This window comes from Marmota monax, unplaced genomic scaffold (assembly GCF_021218885.2).
Source record: "Marmota monax isolate L192 unplaced genomic scaffold, Marmota_monax_Labrador192_F-V1.1 WCK01_AAM20220418_F8-fsc00008, whole genome shotgun sequence".
NCBI classification, from domain to species: domain Eukaryota; kingdom Metazoa; phylum Chordata; class Mammalia; order Rodentia; family Sciuridae; genus Marmota; species Marmota monax.
In genome coordinates this window covers 15,264,688-15,285,010 of record NW_026694432.1, presented here as the reverse complement: position 1 = coordinate 15,285,010, position 20,323 = coordinate 15,264,688, and the positions used below count along the sequence as shown (strand labels likewise).

General features: G+C 43.6%; 1 protein-coding gene across 5 annotated transcripts in view; it reads right to left on the bottom strand.

The window, feature by feature from the left end:
* Csmd2 (CUB and Sushi multiple domains 2) overlaps window positions 1-20,323 on the bottom strand; it is a 548,321-nt gene that overhangs the window by 59,818 nt on the left and 468,180 nt on the right. For all 5 annotated transcript variants that reach the window (XM_046468882.1, XM_046468883.1, XM_046468884.1 and 2 more), the window contains 4 exons: window positions 18,927-19,104; window positions 17,486-17,631; window positions 7,134-7,214; window positions 6,531-6,644 (listed from right to left, as the gene is read on the bottom strand). In XM_046468882.1, the coding sequence (XP_046324838.1) occupies window positions 6,531-6,644; window positions 7,134-7,214; window positions 17,486-17,631; window positions 18,927-19,104 (519 nt within the window). The remainder of the gene's footprint in view (window positions 1-6,530; window positions 6,645-7,133; window positions 7,215-17,485; window positions 17,632-18,926; window positions 19,105-20,323) is intronic.

The following is a 20,323-nucleotide window of genomic DNA, read 5'->3' as shown; positions in this document are numbered from 1 at the left end:
ATTGTATGTAGCTACTTTTCTTTTGGTGCAGAGAAAGAGGTATATTAAAAATCTCTTACTTGTGAATTTCTCCTGTAATTCTGTCAGTTTTTCCTTCATATACTATGGTAGGTACTATTTATGACCAGTATATATTCTTGATAGATTATGTTTATTGTTATGAAATATCCTTTCTTGTTCTTTTTAATGCTTTCTGACTTAAACTCTATTTTTCTGATATTAATTTTGTTATTCTAGCTTCTAGAGGCTAGTATTTTCTATGTACTTCTTGGAATTTTTGTTATGTATCTCTAGTTATAACTTTATTCTTTTTTTAAAGTATTTTGTTAGTTGTAGATGGGCACAATACCTTTATTTATTTATTTATTTACTTACTTATCTATGTTGTGCTGAGGATCGAACCCAGTGTCTCATACATGCTATGCAAGCGCTCTACCACTGAGCCACCACACTAGCCCCGTGACTTTATTCTTAATGTTGGAATTGCTCTGAGATGTTCTTAGATTAACAGTCTTCACCAACTCTTTAATGTTTCCATAGCCAGAGGCATGCTGCTGGGACTATAACAAAATGCTTGATCCTAGTCACAGAACTGAGACTTTATTGGAAAGGGTGTTAGATGCAGTAGTGAGTGGCATAAGCCAAAGAGCAGAGGAAGTTGTGGAAAGAAGAGACATCCCATATGCATGGCGGGAAGGCCATGTTTTTAACATGGCAGTACTTCCCAGACTGATCTGCAGATTCAAGTTCATCCCTACCAAAAATCAAATCTGGGTTCTTTGCAGATGTTGACAATCTGATCCTAAAATTCATAGGCATTCAAAAGACTCAGGAAAACCAAAATAATATTGTTGAGAGCCACAGCCGAAGGGGCCCCAGCAAACTTCCAGCTGCCAGCAAACTTCCAGCTGCCGGCTGATGATTGGCTCACAGCGGCCCCAGCAACATCTAGCTGATTGGCTCCTCGGCCCCAGCAACATCTAGCTGATTGGCTCCTCTGCGGTGATGCTCATTGGGCTGTTTCCCTGCCCTTTCAGACCACGGAGCTGCTCATTGGGGGACTTTTTTGGCTCCGCCCACGTGACCCAGCCAATCGGCCTCAAGAGCAGGAGGATTGTGGGAGGTGGGGAGAAGCTTGTGTGGGAGAGAGAGGCTTGTGGAAAGCTGGTGGTGGCAGTTGAGGCTCTGAGGGTTTTTCCTGAGAGGCTGTTTTGTTTGGTGTGTGTGGTTCTAAAAATAAAGTTAGTTTCTTTTGACAAGTGGCTCCTGATTGTGCCCAGCCAGACTGCGGCATTTGGTGGCCCGTACGGGCCACTCAGTTTCAGTTTTGTTAGGCGTTATCTTGTTGGGTTGTATTATAGTAGAAATACGGGATCAGAAATTAGTAAAAAACAAACTGAAAGAGTGTTAAGTAAATTGTTAGATGAAGGAGGCATCTCAGTAAAATCAAGAACAATCAGGGCATACGTTGATACAATACAAAAATGTAGCCCATGGCTTTTTAAGGAGGAGTTGTTAAATATATCACAATGGAACCATCATGGTGAAGATTTAAAAAGAATACAAAAGAAAAGCCCAGGGACTCTGCCAGTTGGCACATTGCCATTGTGGACGTTCGTATCTCGTTTGCTTAGTCCAAAGCCTTCAGTTCAGACAATGGTAGAGGAAGGAGAAGACATAATGATTCAAGTAAAAGAGAAGGTCTCTCAAGTTAGTCAGACAGAGGAAAAGATTCAAGTAAAAGAGAAGGCCTCTCAAGCTAGTCAGACAGAGAAAGAAAGTGTAAAACAGAAAAAGGCATCGGGGGAAAGTTACAACAGGAGACTGCTACTAACACCTTTCTATCACCAGAGGGTGTAAGTGTCCAACCAACAGCACCACCTCTACAGGAGACTGCTACTAACACCTTTCTATCACCAGAGGATGTAAGTGTCCAACTAACAAGGCCACCTCCATATGCTGGGAGGTCCCCAACCCCCGCAGTTGATAGTTGGGATCCTGAGACAAGATCTCAAATATTAACATGCCCTGTATTTGAGGCAGGAGGGCAGCGATTTTACCAAGTTTTAAATTTCAAAACAGTGAAGCAGCTAAAAGAGGCTGTAACAACCTATGGTCCTCAAGCACCCTTCACTGTAAGCATGGTCGAATCCATTAACAACTTGAACATGACGCCAGCAGATTGGGCTAATATGTGTAAAGCTGTGCTAAATGGAGGACAATACCTGTTATGGAAGATTGCCAATGAGGAATTTTGCAAGGAGACGGCTAGGCGAAATACAGCAGCTGGTTATCCTCAGAGAAATCTAGATATGTTGTTAGGAAAGGGACCTTATGAGGATCAGCAGCAACAAATTGCATATGATCCTGGCGTATACGCACAAATTGCTGCAGATGCAATTAAGGCATGGAAGACTTTACAAGGACATGGAGGTTTACAAGGTCAATTATCTAAGGTAATACAAGGAGCTAATGAACCTTATGCTGAATTTGTAGATAGGCTTATTCAAACAGCTACCAGAGTTTTTGGGAATACAGAACAAGCAATGCCATTACTAAAACACCTGGCTTATGAGCAAGCGAATCGTTGGTGCAGAGATATCATTAGACCATGGAAACATGAAGATTTAAACACATATATTAAATTATGTAGAGACATTAATGAACAAGAGCAAGTCGTGGCAGCTGCAGTAAAACAGGCTTTAGATGCCAGAGACATTAATGAACAAGGGCAAATTGTGGCAGCTGCAGTAAAACAGGCTTTAGATGCCAGGCCAAGAACATGCTACAATTGTGAACAAACAGGACATTTTAAAAGGAATTGCCCCATTGGAGGAGGGTTTAACAAAACTAGGTATCAAAGGAGTAGAATACCAGGTATTTGCCCACGATGCCGTAGAGGGAGACATTGGGCTAATGAATGCCGTTCTCAAACCACCATAGAGGGTACTCCATTATCAAAAAACGAACAAGGACCAGGTGTTTATCCACGATATCGTGGAGAAAGGCATCGGGCTCCATTGCCAAAAAATGGACAGGGGGGCCCAATGCTCCGGGGCCCAAAACCACAAATATACGGAGCACTGGAGGAACCCAGCAACCCCATCAGGGTAGTGCCCAGGACACATTGTCCATCAGATCCCTCATCAGACAAACCAGAGGGAGCGCAGGGTTGGACATCTGCGCCTCCGCCAGAGCAGTACTAACTCCAGAGATGGGAGTTCAAATCATTCCCACAGGGGTGAAAGGACCTCTTTCCAAAGGAACAGTAGGCTTATTATTGGGACGCAGCTCTTCTACTCTAAAAGGACTTATGATAAGTCCTGGGGTAATTGATCCCGATTATGAAGGTGAAATAAAAATTATAGCCAGTTCTCCAAAGGGTATATCAGTAATTTCACCAGGAGATAGAATAGCACAGTTACTAATAATACCCAGCCTACATGATAAATTTTCCAGTCGTACTGTAGAAAGAGGTTCCAAGGGATTAGGCTCCACAGGTGTAGATTGGGCTATGCTGTCTTTAAATTTAGATTCTCGCCCCATGCTAAAACTAAATATTCAAGGACATGAATTTAATGGGCTACTGGATACAGGTGCAGACCTTAGCATCATCTCTCTTCAAGAATGGCCAAAACATTGGCCATTACAACAAGCCACTCAAACGCTTCGAGGCCTAGGAGTGGCGACTAATCCCCATAGAAGTGCAATGGTATTAGATTGGAAGGATCCTGAAGGATGTGAAGGAACTATACAGCCATATGTATTGGATCATCTTCCCGTAAATTTATGGGGACGAGATGTCCTAGATCAATTAGGTTTGACATTAACAAATAACATCAACCAAAATGCACCCACTATTATGACTAGACAAGGTTTTAGGAAAGGAAAAAGATTAGAAAAACAAGAACAAGGTATAGCAGCACCAATACAAATAGATCAAGGAACAGACAGACATGGGTTGGATTTTCAGAAAGGGCCACTGAGACAATAAAAATTACTTGGAAATCAGAAAGACCAGTATGGGTTCCTCAGTGGCCCCTGACTAAAGAAAAGATACAAGCAGCCCATGACCTGGTCAAACAACAATTAGCGGAAGGACATACACAACCTTCTGTATAATATTGAAAAGGAAGAACAAAGTTGAAGGACTCACCCCATTTTTAGTAAACGGTACCAGGACAGATGGATCTCTACATGCAAAAAAAGAGAAGTTGGACCCGTACCTTGGCCATATACCAAAATTAAATAAAAATGGATCCAAGATCTAAATGCAAGGGCGTAAGCTATAAATTCTTAGAAGAAAGCATAGACTAGGCAAGAATTCCTTAAAAATGATACCAAAAGCACAACAAACCCAAGAAAGATATATAAATCAGACATCATCAAATTAAAATGATTTTGCTTCAAAGAAGGCCATCAAGAAAGCGAGAAGTCTGGGAGGCTGAGGCAGGAGGATTGCAAGTTTGAGGACAGTCTCAGGAACTCAGCAAGGTACTCAGCAACTTAGCAAGACCCTTTCTTAAAATAAAACATAAAAGGGCTGAGGATGTGGCTCAATGCTAAAGCACCTCTGGGGTCAATCTCTAGTGCCCAAAGAGAAAAAGAAAAAGGAAAAAGAAAGTGAGAAGACAACCCACGAATGTTTTTTTTTTTTCAAATAACATATGGGAGGTTTCTATCAAGAATACACAAAACTATGACCACTCAATAATAAAAAGACAACCTAATTTTGAAAATGGTAAAGAAGCTGAATGAACATTCCTCCAAAGAAGATATATAATAAGCACATGAGAAGATGTTCAAAATCATTAGCCCTTGGGGAAATGCAAATGAAGACCACAATAAGATAACAGTTTCTATTCACTGGAATGGAAAGAATTAAAAGCGAAATAATAATATGTGTTGGCAAGGGTATGGAGAAGTTGGAAGCCTCAAACACAGTTGTTGGGAATGTAAAATGGTTTAGTCACCTTGGAAAGCAGACTGATAGCTCCTCAAATGGCTAGACAGGGAGTTTTCATAGGCCCAGTAATTTCACTTCTAGGTATATATCTAATTGAAATTAAGACATATTCTCCATACAAAAATAGATTCATGAATGTCATAGCAACATTATTCACAATTGCCCAAAAGTAGAGTCAACCCAAATGTTCATCAACTGATGAATGGCTAAACAAAATGTGGTATATCCATTCAATGGAATATTATTTGGCAACAAAAAAGGTAATAGCGATACACACTATAGTAGGAATGAAACTTGAAAATACAACACTGAGTGAAAGAAGCCAGTCACAAAAGACCAGATATTGTATGATTTTTTAAAATATAAAATAGCTAGACTAAGCAAATACATGGAGACAGAAACCAGATTGGTGTTTGTCTAGAACTGAGGAGTTAGAAGGAAATAGTGCCTGCAAATGGGCATGTGGTCTTTCTTGTTGGAGTGATAAAGATTGCTCACAGCGATGGCTACAAAATTCTGAATGAACTAGAGTATTGACTTGGACACGTGAAATGAGTGAATTGCATCATGTGTGAATTATATCTCAATGAAGCTATTGTTCAAAGAAAGTCTACAAGGGCAAGAATGACACAGTCCCGCAGGAAAGCCAGGGACTGAGCATGACTGTTTGAGCTGTTTGGCATGCAGGCGCGCTGGCTCAACTGAAATAAAGAGGCAGTGAATTTCTCCATGTCCTGGAGCCCAATTCTGTGGCTCATGGCTCCTAACACTAATTCACTAACAACCCCCGCTGCAGGTTCTTTCTGCCTTGCTTCCCATGGGGTGGAGGAGAGGCTGGCCTGTTTCTCCACAGGCTACTAAGCGTTTGTTGTAGCAATAGCCCAGGAAGCAGCAGTAGTACGTGTTGTAATAATAGCAGTGACATGGAGCCATCACGATATGCCTGGCATTTTTCTGAAGTGGTTCACATGAGGATCCCATTTCACTCCTCACAGCAGCCCCAGGGCCTGAGGGCAGTCGTCATCCTCATTTCAGGGAAGAGAACCTTATACACAGGACAGGGAGGTGCCTTGCCCTGGGTCAGATGCCTGGGTGGGGGGAGGGTTGTTTGGGGTCTGTGTTGGGAGTCGAGGAGGAGGGAATTCACCTGCTGTCAAGGCACCACATTGGCTGAAGACAACTGTGGACTCGGGGTCCCCTGTCAGCACACAGGACCTTGAGCACATTTATACTCCAGCCGGGCAAGATTTGGGGGTGAGCCCCGCTCTCCCTAAGGACCCAGAATGTTCTCCTTCCAAAGCTCAGTATGCAATTCCAGGGAATGCTCAGGTAAGGAAAAGGGAAGACAGAAATAAATGTGGCCACTGTGGCCAGTTCACAGCCCAGACCTCAGACCAGGGTGGGGACTCATTCCTCATTTGCTCACTCACCAGCATTTACCACATGGCCTCTAACTTACGAGGAGGGACAGTTGAGCTAAGAATTGGGACTCGAGAGAGGAGTGAAGCCAGGGTTTGGTTTGGGAGTAACTCCAGGCCCAATAGATGAGGTTCGATGCAATTACCTTCACATATTGGGGGCGGGCCCTCAAACTGCAGGGAGGTTCCAAGTTTGCAGGTCAGGATTTCATTCCCCACTAAGGTAAAGCCAGGAAGACACCTGTAGCGAACGATGTCACCTGCCAAGAGAGACCAACATGGGGATGCTCTGGAGCAGTTGGACAGGGCTGTTGGGAACCCCTTAGCACCTTGAGTCCACTTCCAAGCAAGCAATCCATGGGGGGTCACTGCTGTCAGACTTCAACAACTGGCTCAACTCTAATCCAGGGCCCAGGTAACCCCTGCTTCCCTCTCACGGCTCAGCCTGGCCGGAGACATGGATATCTTCATATTCTAAGAAATCCACACTGTCTTACAGGGATTTATTTCTCAAAATAATGCTGACTTGAATCACAGAGGAAAACCACTTTCCTGGCTCCTCTTCCCGGGCATGGCAAAAAGGAAGAGGGAGGGTATTTTGGATGCAAACTCCATTGACAGACCGTCAACCCTCTTGCTCAGGGCTCTTGCTTTTCTCTCCCTAGACAGGAGAAAGAGCTGAGCCCTGCTGCCTGCCCCTCCCTCCAGCCATGGCTTGCGGTCCTTGCTATTTGGAAGGAGGTACCTACCTATGTTGAATTCTTCATTCTCAGTGACAACTTCAGCATTGGGGAGGATGGTGGGAGGTGGGCACTTGGTGAGTGGATAAGCTGAAAAGAGGAAAGAATCTGAGTCAGGCAAAAGTGTCACTGGGACACACAGTCAGTCATTCATCTGCTCAATTCCTCACTTTCTCAGGCCTTGCTCATGCACACGGTAGATATTTATTAAAATGAGTATTTATCTGTACCCGGGGCATATTTAGCCAACTACTATTTTGCTTATCTTCTGTTATGCTTTTTATTTTCTTGATATGTTTTGGGTGCAAACACCAGGAACCATCTTTCATAATTAGTAATAAAGCAGCAGCCAGCGATGGTCCTCAGTACTGAGGGAGGGGGGTATTGCTGAGCACCTTCTCTATGATGCTTCTTCTCTTTGATGCTTCTGTGTGCTGAGCCCCCTAAGTCTCATGTGGCTGATCCCCTGTGAGGTGTTCCTGCTTTACCTGTGAGCAGGTGAAATTCAGAAAGGTGAAGTTCCCTCCCCAAGGTCATGAAGGTATTAAGTGGCATTAGCAGGGCTGGAATCCAGATGTGGCTGCTCCCAAGTCCCATATTCTTTCCACCACTCTATGTCCTGAGTGTGGCTGCTGTGAGCATTGGCTGAACTTTGGCCCAACGTGGCTGACCTCAGTGGACATCCTGAGTCTTCCCCTCAGGGCAGAGGCTGGATGGCACTAAGGTGCAGGGTGGCATTCCCCAGGCAGAGGCCACTGTGGGCTTCCAACTCGGCTTTCATCCCCTGGCACATAGTTAAGTGCTATCTAAGTGTCAGCTGCCACTGCTGTTATTATTTCCAAAATTACCTCCACCCCTGCTATGTTTTTTAAAAATAGGGGTTTTAAAAACGATATAAATGTAATACATTGTGAATTTTTAAAAAGCTGAGATTTTTCTATGAAAACAGTACGAAGAAAATTAAACCCATGCATTTTCTTCTCTGAGGTATCAGTTACCTTTAACCCTAAGAACTTGGAGTATTTGTTCTCTGCATCTATAGCTATTTTTCTCTTACCACATTTGCATATGTTATATACTTTGTGCTCATCTTTGCCAAGTACCATTGCATTATAAGAATTTTCCCATATAATGAAATCTCTTCAAAAATATGATGGAAATGATATCACAGGATTTAATCATATGGATTTACTAGAATTTGTAGCACAGATTTCTAATGTTAACCACTTAGGTTTTCAAAGTTTTGCAATTTTAAAAAACTGTGATGAAATCCTGCACACAAGAATTTTTTTTAAATGATTTTTTTTAGAAACTAGGACTGATTAAAATGCATGGCCTTTTAAAAGTGCAGCATCTCCTGTTGAATGCCAAGAATGTATTCCCAGGAATCAGATGTTAACTAGGATTCCTTTTCCCGATATTTTACATGGAAAAACACAATGCATTGTACATCAAAATCCAAAAAGAAAGAAAAATACCATAAAATCCCACAGCCATTTGTTAGAATCCAAACACTTAAAACATCACTTCCTGGGCACCCAACTATTAAATGGCTGTACTAGACCAGGGTCTTGGTGCACAGCCTCACACATACTTTGTGTCCTGAACCATAAACATTCAGTGCATCCTGCAAAATTGCTGAGCTTTAAGACTTTAGGAGTTTCATGATATAAAACTCAGAGCAGAAACAAGGGCTAGAACATGAAAGCCACCGTGGGGATGTGTTCAGGACAGGTGTGCGGTGGTAGAGGACCATGGCGACGAACCGCTCCTGTGACACTTCTCACTCCACTCCACTGTGGAATCTGAGCTTCTTTCCAGATGCTCACGTGGCATGCTGTGATTTTACCAACTGCAGCTGGGAAGTAATTTGGGATGTTCCCTATGTATGGTTTTATTTAAAATGTCCTATTATGTTTGGGGGACCTCACTTTAAATTTTTATACAGTTGTGTTGGCTGAAGAGTGTCACACTGAGAGATATGTGAGCTTTATGGAGTGTAGGCATTAAAGCTCAAGAGGCGCTCTTGAGGTAGCTGAGCCTGTATAATCTTGATTTAACAGAAACCAGGAGGACCGCGTTTGCTCTTGAGGAGTGCTTCCAGTTAACTCTCCAGGAAAATTGTTCCAACTGACATATCAAGAGATGACAGTCTGTCCAACACTGAGGGCTGTCGTTTTTCTTTTGTCCAATTCACCATGTGGTGACCTATCGAGGGCTCACCTTGGGTCAGGTCCTGTGCCAAGAATACAAGGATAACAAGCAATAGTCCCTACCCACCCAGGACTCTGAGCCCACCGGGAGACAGTCATTCATTTCAATCTTTGTCAATGTGACAAAAAACCAGAACTTATTTTCTTTTAATTGGCATCTGATAACTAACAGGTTAAACACTTTTCATACACTAATAGGCTATTTGCATTTTTTCTTTTAAACTATCTATTCATATCCACCCCCCCCCCCGCCCCCAGCCTTTTTTCTTTTTTTGCACCAGGGATTGAACCCAGAGGGGCTTAACCACTGAGCAACATCCTCAACCCCTATTATTTTTTGAGACAGGGTCTCCCTAAGTTACCGAGGGCCTTGCTAAGTTGCTGAGGCTGGATTTAAACTTGCAATCTTCCTGCCCCAGCCTCTGGAGTCACTGGGATTATAGGTGTGCACCACTGTGCCTGGCTTTCTCACATTTTTTAAATGGTGCCTTATAGTCATACATACTGATGGGATTACATATTTGTACATGCACATAATGTACAAAATAACAATGTAATTTGGCCAATATCATTCTATTTATGTCTTTTGCTCCTTTTTTTCTTACAAATTTGGAGAACTCTGGATATTCAAGATTGACCTTAGCCTCTTAACTCTATTTTCACAGCTTGTCATTTGCTGAATTTTATTTATGGCACTCTTCTGATTGTAGAAGTATCATTTTTTTTTTAATTTAGACAACTATCATTTTCCTTAATAGTTTTTTTCTTAAAGTTGGTATCTTCCATTCTTAGCCTCATACTTACCTTTAAAACTTCTAAGGTATGCTTAACTTTTCCAGAAAAAAAAATCACTAAAAAATAATCTCCACTTAAACACAGCCTGGGTATGTTACAGTCTGTGGTTATTATTTGGATTGGGAGTGATTTCCCATTGCATTTTTAAAATTATTATTATTATTTAAATTACAAATTTCTGTTCCATGCAGGAAGTTTATGGAAGGCCAGAAGGAAACAAAACAAAAATTCCCCCAGTCCCCCCATCTAGGTATAATACTCTTGGCATTTTGGTGTACGACCATCAGTCTTTCATAGACATCTCCATCCCAAACCCCCCAATACACACTATTACATCAATGGTGGGGGACAGGCAAGGCTGACTCCTTTGTTTCGTTTTATGCCCACCCTTCTCCTCCTCCTTGGTGGTGAGGCACTGATTTGGGCTAGTCAGATCCTAGTACTGTTAACATGGTCACTGGAAGGCAGGTGGGATCCTTGCTTTATGTGAGCAGCTGTCCACTCAGCAGTGGCCATTGAAGCCAGTGGACACGGTACTCTTTCTTGTGTCTTTTTCTGCTTGCCCTTCTTCAGGCTGATGGGTATGCTGGACTGGCCACTGAGCCACATCCCCAGCCCTATTTTGTATTTTATTTAGAGACAGGGTCTCACTGAGTTGCTTAGCGCCTCACTTTTGCTGAGGCTGGCTTTGAACTCATGATCCTCCTGCCTCAGGGATTACAGGTGAGCACCACCATATCCGGCTAATGTGTGTTCTTTGTTTTGAGTTCTTGGCTCATCCCCCCTTGGGTGAGTATGTCCTTGAGGGACTGTTCAGATTGAGACTAGGGTAGTACTGTCATTAAGCTCCCACATCCCAACAGGTGACTGCTTCCTCCCTTCACGCATCGAGCCCCAACGTTTCCCCCCCTTACACATCTACAGAAGCGTGTCTTTTATTTTCTGCAACCCAATGCCAAATATTGGTCTGAGAATTGCCTGGATTTGGTTCCCTTATGGTAACTTTCTCAGCCTGGATTCTAGTAGATTTCTCCTACTCTCCATCCTTAGAATTTGAAAATATTGCCTGGCTATTTTTGATTTCTTCTGCTATATGGTCCACTATTCACTCTACCTATACAGATCTTCCTTCATCTCAGGAAAGTTTATTTATTTATTTATTTATTTATCTCTATTCCATTCATTTGGCTCTTTCCTTTATATATTTTTTTCCATCCTTATGCAAGATCTTTGTTCACTGGCTGGCCTGTTCACCATCTTTTCCCAATCAAGTTCAAGTCTCTGTCCTCTTCCCTCCTCCTATAGACATTTTTGAGTTTGTTCTCCACTTTTCTGAAATGTTTTTCTACAATGTAGGTTCTCCTAGCTAATTCCTGTGCTGATTTAAAATGTGCTATTGCATTTCTTTTCAACCTTATTTCTTGTTATCTAGCTCCCCTGTCAATTAACAAATTTTAACCTGAAATGGTCACAAAGGTATAGGAAAAGTTGGAACCATACTACAAAAACCTTTCATTCCATGAAATGTTTGAATGAAAGCAACTATCACGATGCCTCATAACCCTGGAATTTTTTAGTGTGTATTTCCTACAAACAAGCATATTCTCCCACATAAACACAAAATAACGATCAAAATCTGGTAATGAATATGATACATCACTGCCCTCAAATCCTTCCATCTCATGCAAGTCTCTCTGCTGGCCCCAGTAAAGTCTCAAATAGTGGAAAGATCCAGCTCAGAGTTGTGCTGTGCTAGATGTCATGTCTCTTTGGTTTCCTTTAGTCCAGTTCAGTTCTGAAGTCTTCCCTTGACCTTCATGTCTTTTCCAAGTTTGCTGAATATTCACAGTGAATTTTAGCATGCTCCTAGTTTAGGTTTGTCTGATGCTTCCTCTTGATTAGACTTGGACTGTGCGTCTTTGACTGGACCATCATGGGAGTCACGGCGGGTTCTTCTCAATTGCATTTTCTCATCCAGGGTCTGATGTCTTGTCCCACCACTGACGATGCCAACCAGGATTGCATGATCACAGTGGCACTTCTAGGCTTCTCTACCCAAAAGCGATTCTAACACAGATTGTAGTTATTTTAAAGGAAGAAGCTTGAAACCGTGCAAATGATCCATTCTCATAAAACTTGGAATGCATTCACTGATGTCTGTGTGGCTAGATGTAGTGTCTTGTTATTCAACAGGTGGCAATTTGTTACCATTACCAATGCCTTTGATGTTCACAGTATCCCTGGTGTGGTCAGCAGGAGTTCCTTCAAGCCAATGTCTATGTTCTTTTGACATGTCTCCATCTTTCCTTGGGCATTTCCTTATTTTCTGCCATCAGATGCTTCTGGCTCATTTTGTATTTCTCTGCCTCAGCCTTGGGATGAGCCATGTCTTCAAGGAGCCCTGGTCCATCTTACTGAAAAGTGCTACTTAGAAACTGCTGAGAGCCACAGCCAATGACACATGGCATTTTTGCCAGAAGGGAGTGGTTGAGAGGTGATGCCAGCGAGCCATTGTGATGATGATGGTTATGTTAAGCTGTGTATTCAATTGTATATTAGACCCCTGCAGTCCACCTCGGCCTGCTACTTTGGAGTTCTCGTGGGGATTCCTGGAGAGTTCGTGTTGGTTGGGGAAGTGCTGGAGGAGGGATTTCCGGTTGGTGGTGTTTCCTGGAAAGGCGCGTGTGTGGTGTTCGGGGGAGTTAGGGCAATAAAGGAGTTCCTGTTTTGAACCTACAAGTCCTTCATGGCGGCTCGGTTATTTTGTGCCCAGCCAGACTGCAGCAAGGAACCAGGATCTGGTGCTTGATGTGCTCATTGTTATTGGGGAGACAGAGCTCTGAAGCCCTCTCAGTGGAAAGAGCTAAGGAGTATGTGTAGGCACAAATGCATGTGCGCGCGTGTGCGCGCACACACACACACACACACACACCCCTCTGAGTACTGAACACTGTAAATTCACACTGATATCTCCAATTCAAAGATAGGATATACCCTTATCTTAAGTTTTGCTCTTCCTGTGTTTCTAAGTCTCTTTTCTGATAGTGAGAAGCCTGCCTTCTATTATCCTTAACATATTAACTGGAATCAAGGTCTCATTTTACTGTCACTCTGCCCCTCACCCACTTGGGCTCTGACTCCCCTTGCTAGTCTGCTTTATCTCTAAAACCCTACATGGATGCTGCTCATCTTGCTCTGAGCTCTGACACCCCAGGCCAGCTCCCTCCTTGTACAGATGCCAGCTTGTGTCTCATAGGCTTTAGTTTCAGATGCCAGGTAGCCCCGTGGGGTGGACTTCCTTCTCCCTCTTGTGGCCTGGGTCACAAAGGTTCCCATTCCTTGACAGGAGTGGACATCTATTTTGCCTCTTCCATGCAGGGGCCTTAGGACTAAATTGTTCAGGAAGGGAAAGGACTTAGTTCCTCTTATATTGACCCCTCAGCCAGAACTCTCTTCTCATCTCTGCCTGTTGTCTCAACATCCTACCTTTTATTTAGAGTCCATGGGATCTAGATTCCTATGTAAAAGCAGAAGCAGATACTTTCTAAAATTTACTATTTCCTAAACAATATATCTTTTCAAGGAAAAATTTCTCTGCAATTTAAACCCTATTTTCTCCTTTTAAAAACAATCATAGAATCTTTTCATAGGTTTCTTGAAGGTATTTTCTTTCTCTGCTTATTGATCATAATAGAAAAAGAAAGTTACTTAGGGCTGATGTTAGCCTGTAGGAAGGCGGACTTTCTCTGTCCCACCCGACTCCCACTCTCAACTTTTTGCAGGTCTAATTTTTTCTTTTCCTTTAGTTCTTGTCTCAAACACTACCTCTTAGTCTGTACAATTATTCTACACGGAGTAGAGTTCCACTCTGTGTTATTTGCTGTCTTAGCCTCTTATGCATTTCTTTTATAGCCCTTATTGCAAATTGAAAAGATTTGATTTGTCCACTTACTTGATTGCTGTCTCTCTATAGAGGAAGGAAGCTCAATGGAAGCAGGCATTTTACAGAATGAGACAGTCCATGAAGATATGAAAGGATGCTCAACCTTATCATTAACGTAAAAGTGAAATGTCATTTCATGAATCTACCAGATTGCTAAAAATGTAAAGGTCTGATAAAACTCAGTGTCTGCAAGGGTGCAGAGAAATGGGAACACTTCCTGACTTGCTAGGAATAAATTGTTATGACCACTCTGTATGACGTCTCTCACCTAGTGAAATTGCACACATATGCATGCTCACAATGTTATGACACTGGGAAGGCTTGTTCTCTAGAGAAACTCTGATGAACGTGTGCAACCTTCATAAGAAGAAATGGACAACAATGTTCATATTGCTTGAAATAAAAGAACCTAAATGTTCATTAACAATAAATTAGATGAACAATTGCATTTTTGTGTGATGGAATACTATATGGCATTGAAAATGAGCTAAGAGCAAGTATACACATCAGCATGAATTTCATAAACTTGATTTTTTTAAGTGAAAAAAATCAAGCCACAGAAGAATATTTGCTGTGGTTTGCCTTCCAAAGGTATGCAAGAAACTTGGTCACCAATGTGGTGATTTTGAGAGGTAGTGGCACCTTGAAGAATTAGGAACTAATGGGAGATTATTGTGTCATTGGAAGTCCTGCCTTGGATGTAGTTACCTTGGCATCCTGGTTAGTCTTTGTGAGAGTGGGTTACAAAAACAGTGAGCCTGGCTCCTTGATCTTTCTGGTTTCCTGTTTCTCCATGTGATCTCTTCCGCACACATTCCCACCCTTGTGATGCCATCTACTACAAGGCCCTCACCAGAGGCTGAACCTATGGGGCTGCCTGATCTTGGACTATCAGCCTCCAAAACTGTGAGATAAATAAACCTCTTTTCTTTCTGCATTAGCCAATCTGAGGCATTTTGTTGTAGCAACAGATCTAACAGACATTTATAGAATGTTTCCATTTATATAATGGAAATAACATGTATGTTGTAGTGCCCTTGCCTGTTCCTCTGGTCAACGAGGCCTTGGTGGAACCTAGTGGAGGGAAGTGAGGTCTAAGCTGGCGCTTAAGGGCCATCTAGTCTGTTTGGGATGGTGTAACAAGTTACCATAGCCAGAGTGGCTTATGGACAATAGGAATCCACTTCTCACAGCTCTGGATCCTGGGAGACCTGAGATCAAGGCTTGGAAACTTCAGTGTCAGGTGAGGGCTTGCTCCCTGGCCCAGGTCCACTCACTGAGTCCTGACATGGGGAAGGAGTCAATGAGCACCCGGGGCCTCTTCAGAAGGGCACTGATCCCTTCATGAAAGCTTTGCCCTTGTGATCGAATCACTCCCAAAGACCTCTCCTGACACCATCTCCTTGGAGGTTAAGATTTCTACCTATGAATTTTAGGGGGACATAAGCATTCAGATGACTGCAAGGGCTGCTTGTCTCTTTTGAGACACAGAAAGGCCCAGTGCCCAGGATTCACCCTGAAGGACGTGCCCTTCATGAAGACTTGCTTGGAGAAGTGGGGAACAAGGATGGCCTGGGGCTGGGCTGGGCCTCCTTCCCTGGGTCCTGGTACAGGTAGGAATGAGAGATCTGGCCTAGCACCAAGGCAACACCTCCCCTGCCCTCATAATATCATAATAATAACCATGACGAAGGTGACTCTTATGGCTACTGCTGCTACAATTTTGATCTGAAATGTCTCCCACAGGCCATGTGCTGAAGGCTTGGTCACCAGCCTGTGACGTTACTGGAGAGTGGTAGAACCCTGTGCAGGGAAGTGAGGTCATGAAGGACATGCCTCACTTGGGGACACTGGGGCCCCAGGCCCTCTTCTCCCGCCCCCCTGCTTCCCAGCTGTTGTGAGGTGAGCAGCCTTGCTCCTCTGCATACTCCCTGCCTCATCACAGGACCAAAGCAAGGGGACCAAGCAGCCATACTGGAACCCCTGAAACCATGAGTGAAAATAAACTTTTGCTCATTTAAATAAATAGTTTACTTCAGGTATTTAGTCATGGTGACAGAAATTGGACATTGCCATTTGTTGAGTACTTTTGTACTCTGAGCCTGAAGCTAAGGATTTCTATGCATTATATAACATAACCCTGTGCGGTTAGTGCTGATATTATTCCCATTTGGAGGCTAGTGAAACTGAGGCCTTGAAAGGTAAACTGAGAGACCCAAGGTCTCACAGCCTATATGTGGCAAGGCCAGCATTTGAAACCAAGCCTGTGACTCTGGAGTCCACAGTTTCTCTAGGGAGCAGTGACAGAGTTGAAATGAAATCACTTGAAAGTGTGAGTCCCATTTTTTGGGGGGAAGAGGTGTGTTCAACAGGAGGGGTGTGGGTACTGAGACCAACCCAGAGGGCAGAGTCTTGTCTCTGGGTCACACTTATTCTGGGCCACAGCTCCTAGGATGGTGGCTGGAGCTGCCCGTCATCTTTACATTATTGTTTCTGTTCGTCTCTGGTTTTCTATAGCTGCCTCTTCCATGGGTTAAAGGCTGAATGTGTTCAAGTTTCTATAAATGCACTCACACCCAACAGCCACACCAGAGCTGATACTATAGAATAGAAAGACCTGGGTGTTGTTGCCAGTTCTATCTGCACATTCTTGGCATGTTCTGGAAACTTCCTTTGCTCTCATTTCTTCCTTTGAAAAATGGAAATGATAATATCTGCTTTAAATGTCTCTATAACCTTAGAGGCCAAAAGGTCCAAACCATGCATGGCATAAGTGAAGAAACATCTTTCCTGTAGAAGGGTCACATAGTCACATACACCCCCTCCACCCAGTGGAGCCAGGAATGAAATCCACTTTTCCTGATTTCCAATTCAAATATATGTAATGCTCTGTAAATTGTGAACAAGGACATTATTCCATAGAGTGGCTCAAGCCCATGGAGAACTTTCTATGATTTTTTTTTTCTAAAGCAGCATCTGCTATAACAATATGAAAAATATCCAGGTTCAGAACTAACTTTGGATTCCTAGAAGAGAATGAGCCTCCAGCAAGGGCAAACCCCCCTGAACTGTTCATGCTCATCCTACTTGAAATCACTGTCTTGGTGCATGAAATCACAGCATCCCTTGAGAGTTAGCAGAAGCTTCAGATCCCTATGGAGGGGGACTACCTTCTAGAAGGTGCTAAGGGAGAAGCTGGGCACAGGTGAATGGACAGGTCAGCTGACGGAGTCCTGTGCTGGGAGCTCACACACAGGCTAGTCCACTTCCCTCTCATGACTCTGGGGACTCTGAGACTTAGAGAAACCATAACACTCACTCAAAGTCACACAGCTAGCAAATGGTGGAGTCAGGAGTCAAGTCCAGTCTTGAGAGCCTGCCCTTCCCACCAGGACAAGATTCGTACTGACCAGAGAAGGCGATGGCAAAGATCCCACCCAAGGCTGCATCATGGTGGAACTTGAGCAGGACCTGGTTGGTTGAACTGTGCACTGTTTTCTTGGCCAAGCTCCGGGTGAAGACTCCTAGCTGTGGAGATGTCTGCTGAGGCCCATCCCTGCATGTAGGAAAGAAGGTCCTAGCATGTCACCAGTCATGCTGGCTGCCTGCTCTCCCTGGTGCCATCAGTGGCCTTAAGAGAGACCAGGAGTAGGTGACTATGACTCTTCTTGCACCCACTGCTCTTTCTCCAATGTCCTAAACACCTCTCTCCAAACCCTCCCAACTCTATCTCCCAGTGGAGTTGATAGAATCAGTGAAGCTCACATGGATTCCTATTCACCTGATTCTTCACCAGCCCAATCCCTTAAATGGACTCCAGGGGCAACATAGGTGCCACAGAGCAGGGCTGAGAGTCTAACTGCAGTCCTCAGTCTGAGCAGCCCTGGGCCAGGGCTGAGGAACTGGTGTAGAACCTCATACTGTTATCCAGGTCAGTTCCATTTTCTTTTCCCCAAAGAGATGTAACCACATTGCCTTTCTGGATGCAGGATTTTTTCACCAGAACCTATCTAGTCCCTCCTCTCTTTTCTTAGCAATTGCTTGAAAATTTAGCTAGAAATTAACTCAGGACAGAGTGGTTACAATTATCTTTTACAATTACTGGGAGTTTTGGAAAAGAATCCCACTATCTCCTGATGATTCCCCAAAAGGTACTAAGCTCTAAACAAAGGAATTTAAAAATTATACTATCTCTTTCTTCAAAGATTCAGTGGTTTGGAAAAAATACCATCTAGGAAACTTCATTTATTCATAAATAACCTATATTTTCATTTTAAAATTAACTTGTTATATTATACATCTCTTCATAAATCAATGCTGAACTCTCCAGTTTAGTATCCACTAGCCATGTGTGGCTATTTATACTTAAGTTCATGAAAATTAAATAAATTTTAAAATAAGCTCCCTAGTCACTCTATTTACATCCAGATGCTCAGGAGCACATGGGTCTAGTGGCTACCACATTGACCAAGCACTCATTGGCACACATGTCTAGTGGCTACCATGTTGGATAGCATGGACATAGAACACTCAATTAGTGCAGCACTGGCTCAGCATGAGATGACCAGAGGGACTTCATAAAATTCTACTACTACCATTAATCTTGGTAGCTTATCTATGGTACATGTAGAATGTTGGTTTGAATTCTGGAAACACTGAGGAACGCCTCATTATCCATGCCCACTGCCATTCACATCTCTTTGCCACTTTCACTGGTCCCTATGAGGAACCCATGCTGGGTTCCTCTCATCGCTCTCCCTTTGAAGTATTAGAGTGACTAACTGAAACTTCAACCACAGAGCCTGCTAATGCTCCCGTCTAATTGGTTGTCAACATGGCGCCTGGCCCTACCAGATGGTGATGAAGTCTCCGGAGGGCTCTGTCTGTAGCAGGCTGAGGTTGAGGCGGACACCATGACCAATGGGCACAGTGATCATCCAGACACAGTCCTGGGAGCTGGAGTATGGACTGGGGTAACCCGGGGAGTACACAGTGCCATTGGAAGAGGTGATGTTACCACCGCAGGGAACTGCCAAGGAGGGGACACAAACAGATGGGTGAGTTTTGGAGATCCCTACCCATCTGCAAGTTCAAAGGGCTTCCTAACTAATCCCATTTCCCAGCACCAGTGATCCCATCAGAGGATTGTGTGGATGGTGGGGAAGAGACTGGGCTGAGGGTGGCTGACTCTACCCACCAGACTCACACCCTGCTGGCCCTCAATTGTCACTGAAGGTGCCTCTGTGGGCTGGTCTTACCCTTGGCCTCCTTCTCTTTCTCATGACAGTATCCTGCCAAGAAGAAAGGACACATGGAAGCTGTCCCCTATCCTTTCCTAGGAAAGGGGAGGAGCAGGTGCTAGGGTGAGAGCTGCAGTACTTTTTCTGGGAAGAGCTAAGAGATTATAAAAATGTCTCTCTTTCTGTTTGATTTGCTCTCTCTATAGTGGTCTTTCTGGACTAGAGTTGAGGATGTTTGTGGGGAGGCTGAGGTTGGGTTCAAGTCATGGATAGGCCATTGATTGACCAGAGAACCCAAGACAAGTAGTTTAGTCTCTTGGAGTCTGTTTCCTCACCAGTAAAGTGAGGCTAGGAACACCACTCATAGAACTGTGGTGGCAACTGGGCGAAATGATGCCTATCTAATATTCAGCCCAGGGCTGTTGATTCAGCTCAGTGGCAAAGACCTTGCTTAGAATGTGCAAGGCCCTGGCTTTGACCCCTAGCACCATGATAAATAAATAAGTGAATGAATAAACATGAGAATGAATAAATAAGCAAATAAACCCTTTGGCCCAATATCTTACCCACCGAGGAGGGATCAACTGCATAGATACGACCCTGTCTCCTTATCTTCCTGTTCTCTAAAAGTAAGGTCTGATTTTAGATTCACTCTGATCTAGGCTTTAAGCAGGGGATGAAGATGCTTGAGGCCACCCTGGTATTGGGACTCAATTGTCAGAGATGTTGGTCCAGAGTATTTGTTGCTGATACGGAGCATCAAGCAGATAGCTAGATGAGGGCAGATCAGACTGAGGAAGAAGAATCTCCCCTGCAGAAGGCAGGGTTCCTGTGAATTTATCCTAAATGCATGCACATGGACACACTATCCCTACTCCAGATGGGCAATATCCACTTGGTGCCAGGCAAGGCCTGGGGAGACCATGGGAACACAACACTCGAGTTTTGTCCTGTGGTACCCACAGTCTACTGGACCCAGCCAAGAATACCAGCATGGATGGCACAGGA